A 13,273-nucleotide genomic window follows, 5' to 3' on the forward strand; every position below is an offset into this window, starting at 1 on the left:
AAGAAAAAGATAAGTTAACTCAGAAAAAGAATTTTACATAATAATGCTTAATATAGGAAAGTGTTAATGTTAATCGCTGTATTTCGGGGCAACCAGCTTGAAGTCCTTTCAGAGCAGTGGTTCTCAACCTTCTTAAGCACTGGGATCCTTTAAAATCCTCTTGCTGTGCTGACCCCCAACCATAAAATTATTTAATTGCTACTTCATATCTGTAAGTTTGCTGTTGTTATGGGTTGTAATGTACTATCTAATATGTGGGGCATGTGATACATTTCCGTGTAAAAAGGCCATTTGACCCCCAAATGGGTGGAGACCCACAGGTTGAGAAACAACCTGCAGAGAGGATCATAGCTGGGAGGGGGTTTACTTTCCCCCTCACCCCTGTTTTTAGTTTTGCATTTTCATCTCTCACTGGCAATGTTATTTAAGGCAATCATCCTCACTTTATGTTTTGGAAAAGTGAGAGGATGAGAGACTAGTGTTTGGAGAAGGAGGTGTAAAATGTACAAACAAGACATGCTTGCACAGTGGGACTCGTCCATGATGCCAAGCTTCCCCTGTCTTCCTTTTGGAATCACCCACGGGCAGCATTTTAAAGAAACATTGCTTCCTATACCCAGGTTAAGGCAATATGTTCTGAAGCTTCGCAATTGACCCACCTACCCTGAAAAGCATATGCAATACACAAACACAATTCTAATACTGCTTTTAGAATATTTCGAAGATCGTCTAAGTAATGTCTCTTAAGTTTGCGTTGTTCTTCCTGTCATTTTTAAAGAAACAAAGCCAACAGCAACAGGGGTGTTAACCACAGAGCCATGGAGGCCACACTTTCTTGGCACTGGGATCATTGGCAAAGGCAGTTTTGACCATAATCTTTTCTGGGTGAACACAGAATTGAAAGTGTCCCTCTCAGCTGAGCTGAGCAGCCAGAGCTTGGAATTTTCATCAGAGGATTTTGAGCCAGTTTTTCTAACAGTTTCAGAGTTCTCAGTAGGATTGAAGTGGTCTGCTTTGCCTTGGAATCTTGCTCTTGCTGAGGTCTTCTTAACCGGCAATAGCACCCACCAGCTACCATTGCATAGGCAGGCTTTAGGTTTCAACATCATCATGACTTCTTTGATATGCGTTAAGGAGAGCACTTTAGGAACTCAATCAGGAGAATCAATAAACTGGAATACAGGGCCCGTGATCACTGTGTCTGTGTGTAACTTGTTCAGTTTAGGGAATGGCAATAGAAGTCTCCCCATGATTGTCTTCCTCATGCATTTAAAGCAGAAGAAAGAGATGTTCATGGGTTTCTGTTTTCCTTTAACCCTTCAGATTTATGAGGAATCCAAGATGAACTTGGAGCAGGAGAGGCCGTTTGTCTGCAGTGCCCCGGGCTGCTCCCAGGTGAGTGTGCGGACCCTCTGTGCTTCAGCCTATAGGAAATGCTTTACGCTTTCCCTGGAAAGGAATTTCCCACTGGACCATCATATCCCCTGGGATTTCTTTCCTCACCAAAATGCTTTCAGCCTCTCCCAAACCAGTGGCATCAAGATTTTCATCTTCACTACTGTTAGATCACACTTTAGAGTTTGAAATACTTCCCTTTCACCCCCAAACGCAGTGGTGTTGACATCCCTATGAGTAACTTGCTCCGGAAGCAAGCCAGACACATCCTGCCCACCATTTCCGCTGGACTATCATTCAGAAAGGGGAAGGTGGTGTGTACTTCATAACTGTCAGTTGCTTGCATGCGTGCTGGGTGCTTTCTAGATGTTTCATAGTCATGGGATGGATTCTTGCTTCTTTCAGAGAAGTATACTCCTATGACAATTCTTGAACTATAGTTCTTAGACACAAAAGTGTTAAGTGTCTATCTTGGCTTGCAGGATAGAATCTCAGGGTCTCTTCTTAGTGTTCAGCTAATGCCCAACCTTGTTACCACCACTGCTGCTAAATTCATTATATTAGAATATACATCTATTATATGGAAATTATAGTCTTGTGTTTTATTTTTAAACTTGAAGGTGACATTTTTTTTTCTGGACTCAAGAGTCTATCTTTGGGTAATGCCGTGTCCTAAGGGTTTAGATATGTAGAAATGATTTTCATACTAAAATCTTTTTTTTTTATGGCAGATAGGACATATTTCTGAGTCTGAGCACAAGCATTTTTGCTAATGTGGAAGATTACGCTTGTTTCATAATTTTCATATACCTTCAAGGAAACCAAGGCCCACCCCCATTAGTTAGTGTGATAGTGTTGGCAGTCTGTGTGGGGTGGTTCCTAGGGGTCAGGGCAATTCAGATGAATATCCTCCTCATTTTAGTTTCCCAGAAACCATGGGGGTTTCTAGGAGAATCTGAAGAGGGGGTTTTGGAGAAACACAGTCCCAGAAACACAGAACATTGTTGTTGGTGTTAGCGCTGAACAGCCAGAGCCTGGAATTTTCATCAGAGGATTTTGTGCCAGTGTTTCTTTCTAACTTGTAAACAAGAAAACTAGTAGAGAAAAAAAAATATGTTGGAGCAAACGGGTTTTGAAAGGCACTGTGAAGTAGGAAATACTAGGGAAATCTGGACAGGTTGATAAGTAACTGGGAAAATACTGGTAGATAAGGACTTTCCTTGGTAAATGAAGAATATCTCCTAAGTTAAAACCGGCTCCCAACTAAAGCAAAACACCCGCTCAGTTTCTTCAAAGGGAAGCCTCCTTGTCCAAAGCAACCCAGATGATTGGAGGGATTTGCTTTGCTTGGCTGTTGAAATAGACATTACCTTCTATTTATTACAAGCCACCTATATCCTTTCTCAGCACTTACCTGTGTGTGTGCAGGCATTCTAGCTGCTCCATGAAAACCACACTGCCCTAGACACACATATCTGGTCTGGGCATTAGATCTATAATCATACGATGAAATCACAAATTAGCTAGTTAGTTGCATTTTTTTTTCATAAAGAAACAGCAGACCACACTGGAGAGCTGACTTGGGGGCAGGGTTGGGGGAATGAAAGGTTTCTCTATGGAAAAGGACCTCCAGAGGTCCAGCAAAATAAAATGAGGGGGTCAGTCTAGGTGGGGATTCCAGGCTATGACCAGAGTCGACGTACCAGCAGAGAAGAGCATCTAGCAGTGTGTAAGATTTTCATCAGTCAGATAGAAGAGAGATATCTATGCATAAATATTGAACTGTATGGCATACCCTACCCCAAGTAGCATCATTAACATCTAAAGCCAAGTCGCTCTTTGACATGGGCACTATTGTGTGTATTATAGAATGCTTGGCATCATTCCTGTGTAACCTATTAACCTATCACACACCAATAGCACACCACAGCTGTGACAACCAAAACATCCTCAGAGGTTGGCAGATGTCCTCTAGGATCAAAATTGTTCCTGGTTACAATGTCTGTGGTTTCACTTCGGTTAGAGCCTTGTTTTTTTGTTTTTATTTTTTGGGTTTTTTTTTTGTTTGTTTTGCTTTGTTTTGTTTTGTTCTCCTTTGTTCTTGATCAGTGATCTAACTGATACTATCCTGCATTGCTCTACGCTGGAGTCAGGCAAGATACAAACAGGCCAATGCCATAGTCATGCAGTCACTGGTGTCCTGTGCCGTTGGAGCTGGGATAGTTGGAGGGTGGAGCAATGGCTGTTGGATTTGGCAGCTAGGTACTCGCAGGAGACATGGGAGAAAGCAGAGGGTGGAGGTCTGACTGAAAGGGATTAATGAGTGAGTGGGTGGCAGATGGCAAGGGAGCTGGAGTGGTGGCACAGAGGAGCCTTTCAGGAGCCTTCCCGGCAGGGCCGGGAAACAGAGTGATCCAGGGGCAGCCTGGGAGGGAGGCAGCTGAAGGATAGCCAGGATGAAGTTAGTCAAGATCGAGACACCAGTGAGAAGGCCAGGGGAGAGCAGCAGAGCTTGAAGGATCGGTCAGTGCCGAGAAGATGGAGGGCGTAGAGCATCCCGAGGAGCAGTGGGCACCTCAGCTTAGCTGAGCCAGGAGGGACAGAGGGAGACTGCCAAGTCACAGGAGAAGTCTGAGGAGATTGAGTGCAGTTGACTTTTGGGTTTAAGTATGTTACGTGGGCAGTGGGGATTTGTACCCAGGAACTCCCATATCCTAGGCAAGTACTGTCTCACTGACTGTGCTCTTACCATCCAGTTCTTGACTAGACCCCATTTTGAATGACCTTGAATATTTTGTTGAAGCAACAAGCCAAGGTGTTTCTTTAATGAGGCTAAGTGGACTGTGGAAAATGTTGGATACAAGTGAGAACTTAATATTCAAATAATGTCTCTGTTTTAAAGGACAATTCCAAGACACACCCACCCATCCCCAGCTTTGACTGTGATGATGTATCTAGAAGTTAGTGTGTCCTTTAATGTGGAAGTGTTTCCTTTTCTTGACAAACTGTTGCAAAGCGCTATGCTCATCTCTTAGTTGAAGGAAGATGCAGACATTAGCTGGTAGTCCTGAGTGTCATCACGGGCGGGATATTAGTAACTCATAGTCAAAGCAGCTGGTGTGATTATATGTGTGACTATATGTGCAATGTATGTGACTGTATCACAGCATTTGCCCTAGTGTCATCCTATAATCTGGAGACATGCAAGGAAAAGATAAGGGTACCTTGAAGATAAATAAATAAACAGGATTATTAGTACTTGGAGGAGGTGATGGAAATCACTCTGCTCCACTTTCTCTTCTTTTCGGACTTAATCTGTAAACATGAACTGTGTCTCTGAAGAAACAAGGACCACCCTGGCTGTGCTCTCCAGCTCTCTTAGAGCCCAGTGTCCCACTCTTCTGTTATCCTCTGGGTGGCTTGTTATTTTCAGCTCTCCTGTCTGTTTTATACCATGCAGCTCATTTATTTACAATTTGTGATCACTTGTCTCATTCAGAAGGCAACTTTAGTTTCTATGTGGTGTTATAGCCATGTCCCTATAATTCTGGAACTCAGGAGGCTAAGAAAGGGCATTCTGAGTTCCTGGCTAGCCCAGGCTAGGAGGCTAGGTGGTGACCCTTTGTGTAACAACAACAACAACAACAACAACAAGAAGCAAACAAAAAGCAGAAACACCTGATTAACTATTTCAACCTGGTTATTGTGGTTTGTCACAGGATAGAGAGCATGCTCAGTGGTCAGGAGCAGATAATGATGTCACAAAGGACCCAAGCTGGAGTCCTAACACCTGTTTTAGTTGACACACAACCACTTGTAATTAAAAGGGTATCTGAAGTCCACTTCTGGCATCTGTGGGCACCTGTACTCACATGCTGCACAGACTCCTGAGACACACACACACACACACACACACACAGATACACACTCAAGAAATCTTTAGCAAACATTATTTACAAGTAGCTTATTAAAGCTGGAGAGGTATGTCAGGAGTTAGGAACATTGACCAAGAAGCCTGGGTCAGTTCCTAGCACCCATATGACAGCTAACACCCATCGATAGCTCCAGTTCTGGGAGATCAGATGCCTTCTTCTGGCCTCTGTGAATTCTAGGCACATGCATGTCACACAGACATACATGCAGGCAAAACATTTACATACATAAAGTAAGTTTTTAAAGTGGTTTATTAGTACAAAATGAAATATAATACCATACTGTTTCTATCTAATTCATTTGTACTACTGTTAAATATTTTGTGTTAAGAAAAAGTAAGAGAATAAATAATACTGAAACAGGAAAACCTGAAGTCATATGAAGCAAAGCTCTGGGTAACCACAAGTTGGTGTAAGTGCCACTGCTTGCAAACTCTTCAGGAGAGGCTGAAAGCACCAAGTAAATAGCTGCCTTCAGAGCCTTTGAAGTCCTGTTGACACAAATCCATTCTCTATGTAAAAAGAAATAACAAAAACCTTCAACTATGGTATACAAAGAGACTCATACTGACCATCCTGAGTTCTGGAAGTTTCTTTTCAAGTTATCAAAGACTCAGAAATGTAAATCAGAATGTATTGCTTTCCTATGTTTATATGTGACTTTAATAATCAATGTTCAGTTCACTGTGTTCAGTGACTACGTAATGAGACTGTGTTCAGTTCAATCATTACAAGCATACCAGTCTCAGACAGGTCAGGCGAAAGTCTGCTCAGTAACAAATCGCAGCCAAACCACAAAGCTCATCGCTGTTACTGATGGCTACATTTCTGATGGTAGAATTTTAGGAAACTCCTTTTTTTTTTCTCCTTTAGAATTCAGCATAACCCTTGAGAGATTTTGGGTGATTGCAGGGCTACTATTTCTGGTATGAGTCACCTAGCTGTACCATGAATTCAACAAGGGAAGTGGCAGAGGTTTTACAGCAGCAAGCAGACACTTGCCTCTGGGTGACAGGGTCATTTTTATGATGCAAAAGACAGAGTCACCACATGGCTTTACTCACCACAAGAGAGCCAGAAATGGCCAAAAATAATTGGAAGTAACATTTTGACAACCCTAACATCATTCCATGAAAATCTCAGATACAGACTGACTACAGTATGCACAGTATAGAGCACCCCAAATAATTTGTCATGGTACTGTGAAATCATATGTATAATTAAAATAAAGCAGATAATACAGGGACTAGGCTTTCATAAACAGAAACATACTGTAAAGACATCATGCCGTACATTAGTAGATATATTTAAAAAATTAAGCATGGCATGGAATTCTTTCCCAAAGTCTGACATAAATCAAAATTCTTTCGATGTCATGCGTTTCTCTTATTTTTGGTTAATCTGTAGATAATGTCTAGCATACTTACCGTGCCTCTGACTTAATTTTATACTATTATGTAAAGCAGTTACTATTACAGAATGTTCCACATGGTTTTGTATGCTCCCAGTGCTGCCCAGCTCTCCATCCATTTCCTCGTGTTGGACTTTATGTGCTCTGCCACCGTTAGTCACGTGTTGGGACCACGAGAAGTGTCCCTTTCCATTCTGCTACCTTTTCTTAAGAGGCCTCCTGTCAGGCAGGCATCAGGGCGCAGTGTGTCTTTGGAGAGTGTGTGTGTATGTGTGTGTGTGTGTTGTTGTTTCAGTACTTTCAACAGGGCTTTTTGCATTTTCTGTTTCATTATTTAGCAAAAGATAAGACAGAGTTCAAAGTCTTTGAACTTGAAAAGTTCTCCTTCCCCCACCCAACCCCCAGATGGAAACCTCTAGTTCTCAAGAAACACGTAGATTCTGTGATTGCCTGGTCAGTCCGTGCAGCCGGACTTACACAAGAAGCACAGGACTTTGGAAAAGTTCTGGGGAAAGAGGTGAGGAACTGTGGGGTGACTAGAGGCGAGAGCGTTTCCCAGTAGTCCTTTGCCACATAGGCAAGCTTTTGGCAAACAGATGGACGTGATAATGTACATGGTTGTGTATAGTTGGGAGGAATCCCCTCCCACACCCAGCACATGGGTGTAAATCAGCATGGGACTTTACTCTTATGATAATATTTTTTTTCAGAATCGATTCTTTTCTTTTTTTTTAAATCTCTCTTGTTTTTTATTCTGAATGTGATTTTCTCTTTGATGTCAAGTATGCGCTGCAAATGAATGTCTCCTGTTCTTCTCTCTATTCACCCGACAGCGTTTCCCAACAGAGGACCATCTGATGATTCATAGGCACAAGCATGAGATGACTTTGAAGTTTCCTTCAATAAAAACAGACAATATGCTATCAGGTAAGAGCAGCAGGCAAGGAAGGTTTGGAGGACCACAACTCTCAATCTTTCTGCCTCTACTGCCTCGGTGCTGAGATTATAGGCATGGCTTGCCACACCTGGTGTAACTTGTCATCTTTATATGTTGCATTAAACTTGGCTCCGTGTTATTTTCAAAGTTATATCTTAGCCACACAGGTAACAATGTGCCCTGAACCTCTTGCAATGCACTGCTCTGCAGTTACATGGGCTAATCGATTTCCTACCTTCACGGATATCAGGGTAGTCTTTCATGTAAACATATGGCTAAAATCAAGGCTCATTTGTGATATAGTAATTAATTACAAATTAATATTTAAATCAAATTAATGATTAATTAAATCAAATTAACCTTGTAGGGAACAAACAAGTGTCATGCAGTGAAGTGAAACACAGAGGATGCTCGAGGAATGTTTCCTTAAGAAATAGCACTTGTCTCTTAAGTGGGTGACTAAATGAGATTATGTTTAGAAACATGCTCAGTGATTGGGAGCAAAATGAATAATACTCAGTCCATCAACTAATCCCCACATCTTCCTGTCTTAAAGAGGAATCAAAAATAAATAAGGTAGAGGGATGAGGAACTTGTAAGCTAATCTGCGCTCTGTCTTGGCCATATGACCTTGAACAAATAATTGAACCTTTCAAGGTCTCAGTTTCTTCCTCCGTCAAATGGGAATGATTGTATCTCTTCAGCATATTTCACTAAATATGAGGAGCCAATGGAAGGTGGTCTGAGTGTTTCAAAGACCCAGGCAAGATGACCAGGTCATTGCCTTCCCATATGAACTATTTGACCAGTTCCCCCTGTCTCCCTGATATTCAGGAGAAGACACCCCTGTGTCTGAATGGTAATAGACATCAAAAGAGACACCCACAGTGTCATATGATCTAGTGCTTTTATTGCATTAAAAATTTCTAGGGATTTATTTTTTGCCATTATTATGAAATCTTATGTAAATTGCCAATATGTCTTACCACGAAGCATGCAAGCAATTAGAGCAGCTATCCTGGAATCACCAAACTGTGGTGCTGAAGGCCCTTGATCATTGCTGCCCTCTGAGTCAGGCTGGGCCAGGTTAGACACGTGAGCAGAAGAATTTGAGCCATCACAGCTTCACAAGCTACTAGAGAGGTCTGATCCTAGGGCCAATGCTCTGAGCTCAGGAGACTAGTTCAGAGGGACCTCTGCCCTTTTCTCTGTCACTGCCCACCTCCACCCTCCACTTTTCTCTTCTTTTGAATAAATAAACTGCTACTCAGAGACTGGTTCAGCTTTTTGTGAGTTTAAAGAGGTGCAGAAAGTCCTACGAGAACATAGAAGGTTACATTGGATGCCCTGTCTTATGTCACTTCCTAGCTTGTCAAGGTACAGACTGTCCAACTTTTGTGTTTCAGAAGTGACCATGAGTGCAGACGCGGCCATGAGTGCAGAAGCAACCAATATTTAGACCCACTTCTCATTATTTAAACCTCTGGGCCATTCCTTGAGTTCCTTAACTGGTTACCTAGAATAGGTTGCCTAATGGAGGAGGGTATTCCAGAGAAGTGAGTGTGTAGGATCGGGGCTCCAGTAGCAAGCAGCAGTGTAAGCAGTGTCTTCCAGGCAGGCTAGCCTGGCTCTACAAAGAGTCTCATCTGAACATCTGTACAACAGGAGCCAGAAACCTGTGACCACATGAACAATGGGGTGAGGCCCTAAAACATCGTTTCTCCTGGAACTTTGTTAGTTTATGGCCCTTATTGCAAATCCTGAGCAGGGCCAGGTGAAAAGCAATGGAGACTGTATAGCCTAATTTTCTTATGTGAAATTTATTATAAAAAATGAAGAGAGCGAGAAACTCAGAGAAGACAGCATGGTGAAGGCTGGCGCATCTTCTCTGCTTCCTCCTGTTTGTGTTGAAGTTAATATGAAATGATTTCATATTCCAGGGAAGGGCTCAATTTCAGAGCCTATTTCTCACTTTGCATACTCAGAGTTCTGCAAGGCTTTCTGGAATAGAGCACTGTCCAGTCCAGATACAATGTTTTCATATCTAGAGAGTTAATGTTGGCTGCGTGTTGCATTCCAGAGCTGTCCACACTGAATTGAATTAGCCTTTCTGTTTGGATATTTGGACTTGACTGTTTTTTGTTCCAAGAAGTGACTAAATTGTCTATTTATCAAAAATATAATTTTTTATGATTAAGGCTTAAATATATTTATGTTTATAAATTTGAATGGAGATTTTTCACATCTGTATCTTGATTTGCTTCAATTCATTAAAACTTCATTTGCCACAAAAATTTGTTCAGGTCAGTATTAAGTCTATTTAGTGTCCCATCATGATGATATAAATCAAATAGTTAAATGAACATCAAGCAAAACTCTCTAAATTCTTCTTGATCCACTTTTCAAACAATATTTAATTGCAAAAATTTTGCATTTCAGATGAAGTGAGACTTGACATATTGTATGAAGATGAATCATGGTGTTAGCTGTGCTTTTGTGTGGCTAGAGTCAGGACATCTTGTTAGTCTCTATAGCATCATTACATTCTTCACTGTTTGCAAATTTCACAGTTAAAGAAGGTGGTGGAATGTCATGGATACACACTTCAGAATAGTTTCCAGAGCTGAGTTCATAGCTCAGTGCCAGAATGCCTCCCTGGCATCTCTAGCCAGCTAGGTTTGAGTACACTGACTATCACTGATCCTTGCCATGCACAGAGAGTGGGTGCAGGGACAGGTATTTAAATGAGTCTACTCTTCTGGAAAGAGTATAAACATAGATTCTTTACTTTAATTGGGTAGATAGGGACACGAGTCAGGGAGGGTGCTGGGTCTGCAAAAAGACCCATAATAGCCTCTCCAGCTGTGGGTCTCTCATTCTTATCTGTTCTATAGGTACAGTTTTAGAATCTAATGGTGATGGTGGTCACTTTCAGTTGTCCTTGTTCAAATGAAATATAACTTCACAACAAGAAAAGTTTTAATATAGAAGGAGTGTTTTGCTTGTGTGTGTGTGTGTGTGTGTGTGTGTGTGTGCCTAGTGCCCATGGAAGTCAGAAGAGGGCACTGTATTCTACAGAACTAACGTTACAGATGGTTGTAAGCTGCTGTGTGAGTGCCTAGAATGGAACCCTGGTCTCCTGCAACAACATCAAGTGCTCCTAACTGCTAAGCCACCTCTCCAGCCCCAAGATACAAAAGGTGTTACGTGCCCTTTGAGGAGAGAATCTGTAGAATGCAATTTCCTTTCGCATAAAAATAACAAAATTATAGGTTGTTATGTATGCAGATCCATTCCACTTGAAAATCCCAGTCAAATTCTAACACAGATGAAGAGGACAGCATGTGGGGCCATTTTAATTGGGCTGCCATCAGGCATTAGAGAATTCTTATCTGTCAAGCATCTCCAGCATGATATTATTTTTACAGGGTTCCAAGGTTCTATATATGGAAAAATCCAACAAAAACTAGAATGGGGGTTGAAGTGGAAGGTACATTATTTATAGCCAAGGGGGGAGGGGGAGGGAGAGGGAGGTTATTTGGGGATTGGGGGAAGAATAAAAAGACCTTCTAGAGTGCATATTCCCACTTCATATCTTTCTGTCATAAATCTCGGGGTTGGTAAGTTCCATGTTTCCTGTGGGGACAGTGGATCAGGGCTGCCCTCCTAGGTAGGCCTTCATAAGCATACATGTGTGTAAGATGATAGATTTACATATATGTGTGGAAGATGAAGTTGGTGACTGTCATGGATCTTACCCAAAAGGTTACCCCTTGAGTGGGAAGCCAGAGAGAGAGAGAGAGAGAGAGAGAGAGAGAGAGAGAGAGAGAGAGAGAGAGATGAGAACAGACTTTCAAATGCCTAGCAACCCTATGACTAGACACTGTAACTCATTTAATGAAGTTAAGACAGACACAGCCCAGGTATGAGGAGAAAGACTACAAATGGCCCACCTCCACCACCTCCTCATTCACTCAACATCTATTGTTTATCAAGACCTTCAGTGGCCATGGGTAGACATACATGGCGCTTACCATACTCAAGTGGGCTATGGAGGAAAAGAGATGATACTCAACTACTAAACAACCTACATAAGCAAGGAAGGAAAGATTGCTTAGTGACAAGTTCCATCAAGTTTGGCAATGTGGCAGCAAATGTCCAGCAGGCCACCTGAGGGTGGGTGACCAGGACAAGCTTTAGTCATTGTGCCAAGACCTGATGACTAATGGTATATGCTTAGAAGTCCCTTTTCATGCCTTCAAAATATGGTTGCAATGTGTGAGGCAAGGTTCATGTTTATAATCCCAGTGCTGGGGATGCAAAGCCACAAGAAAGATGTGGCACAGCCAGCTGTACCTGGAGTGGAGACATAAAAGAGAAGTCAAAACTGGCTTCCTTCTCTCATCTTCCTTTACAGACTCTCTGCACTCCTGGTGTAAATGCTGATAAAGTATTGGAGACTCAACTGCATCTCCGGAGAGAGTCTAGATTCAGGGCCTATCACTTAAATTTAGACTTTCAACCCAATTCTCACTGTAAAGAAAGAATGTGATTTAATGAAATGGAAGATTTGTCTGCAAAGAGTTGATCATGATTATCCAAAAAGCCACAAATCATTGTTCATGGCTCTTTGAGGAAAACTCTATTCAATAATTCATGGGCATTCTCAGGAATTTGCCGGAAGGGAAGATGCAATATTACTTCACATCACCTTTAAAATGAGCTGAGATTTATAAAAAGTTACAGAGGAAGTAAGTGTGTAAATCAACCAAACACACACACACACACACACACACACACACACGGCAGAGTAGCAAATCAAACACCTGCAAATGCACATAAAGGCAAAAGTATTAGTAATTTCTCGCTACGTGAGTGAAATGAAGCTTTATGCCACACAAGCTGTCAAGGGTGACCTGTGCCCAAAGACAGCACAATATTAGTGATCGCTAGCTCTGCTGCCACTCTGCCTTATGTGTATACACGTTGTGTCATTTAATCCTCATGCCCCTTCTTCCATATGACGAAATGGCCAAAATAAGCAATTATTAAAATTCTTTGTTGTTTTCTTGCTACACATCTAGACTGTGTAAGTTCTGTGTGCTAAGTTCTGTTTCTACTCTAAGCTAATTTTTTTTTCAGTCTAGGGACTGCTTTCTCTTCTATGTGCAGCCTAGCCCTGAGCTTGCCAACGGCATGAGTAGCACAAGCGTAGGAGGAGATTCTAACATACGAATGATTCAAGGGGCAAAGAGACGTGTTTGGAAGTCATACTGTCTCATTCACTGTGGTCAGGAGGAGACTGGTGGCTTTGGGCATTTGTGGGGGCGGTCAGTTTCTCATCCATGTTTCTAGCTGGCCAAGACATACAGACGTTTGAATCATTCACAGGAATGAATTGAGGTCTTGTTCTGCAGAATTTTATTTTTTATAAGAAAAACTCACCCATGTTCTGTTTAACCTGGAAGTTGGCCCCTTTGAACAAAACATATAGGAGAATTCATATAATTAAGGACAAGTGTAGATATAGGGCTTTAGCTTCCACAATTCAGGCCACATTATGGTAATGAAATCACCTCATATCTTTTGTTCTTTCAG

The 13,273-nt window shown here is 41.8% G+C and overlaps 1 protein-coding gene across 1 annotated transcript in view; it reads left to right on the forward strand.

The window, feature by feature from the left end:
- The first annotated feature begins 1,329 nt into the window (after positions 1-1,329).
- The window catches only part of Creb5 (cAMP responsive element binding protein 5), a 312,730-nt gene continuing 300,786 nt past the window's right edge, over positions 1,330-13,273 (forward strand). The window contains exons 1-2 of the mRNA XM_052173760.1: positions 1,330-1,395; positions 7,572-7,665. Of these exons, the coding sequence (XP_052029720.1) occupies positions 1,342-1,395; positions 7,572-7,665 (148 nt within the window). The 5' untranslated portion in view covers positions 1,330-1,341. The remainder of the gene's footprint in view (positions 1,396-7,571; positions 7,666-13,273) is intronic.

The sequence above is a fragment of the Apodemus sylvaticus genome, chromosome 2, assembly GCF_947179515.1.
Source record: "Apodemus sylvaticus chromosome 2, mApoSyl1.1, whole genome shotgun sequence".
NCBI classification, from domain to species: Eukaryota; Metazoa; Chordata; class Mammalia; order Rodentia; family Muridae; genus Apodemus; species Apodemus sylvaticus.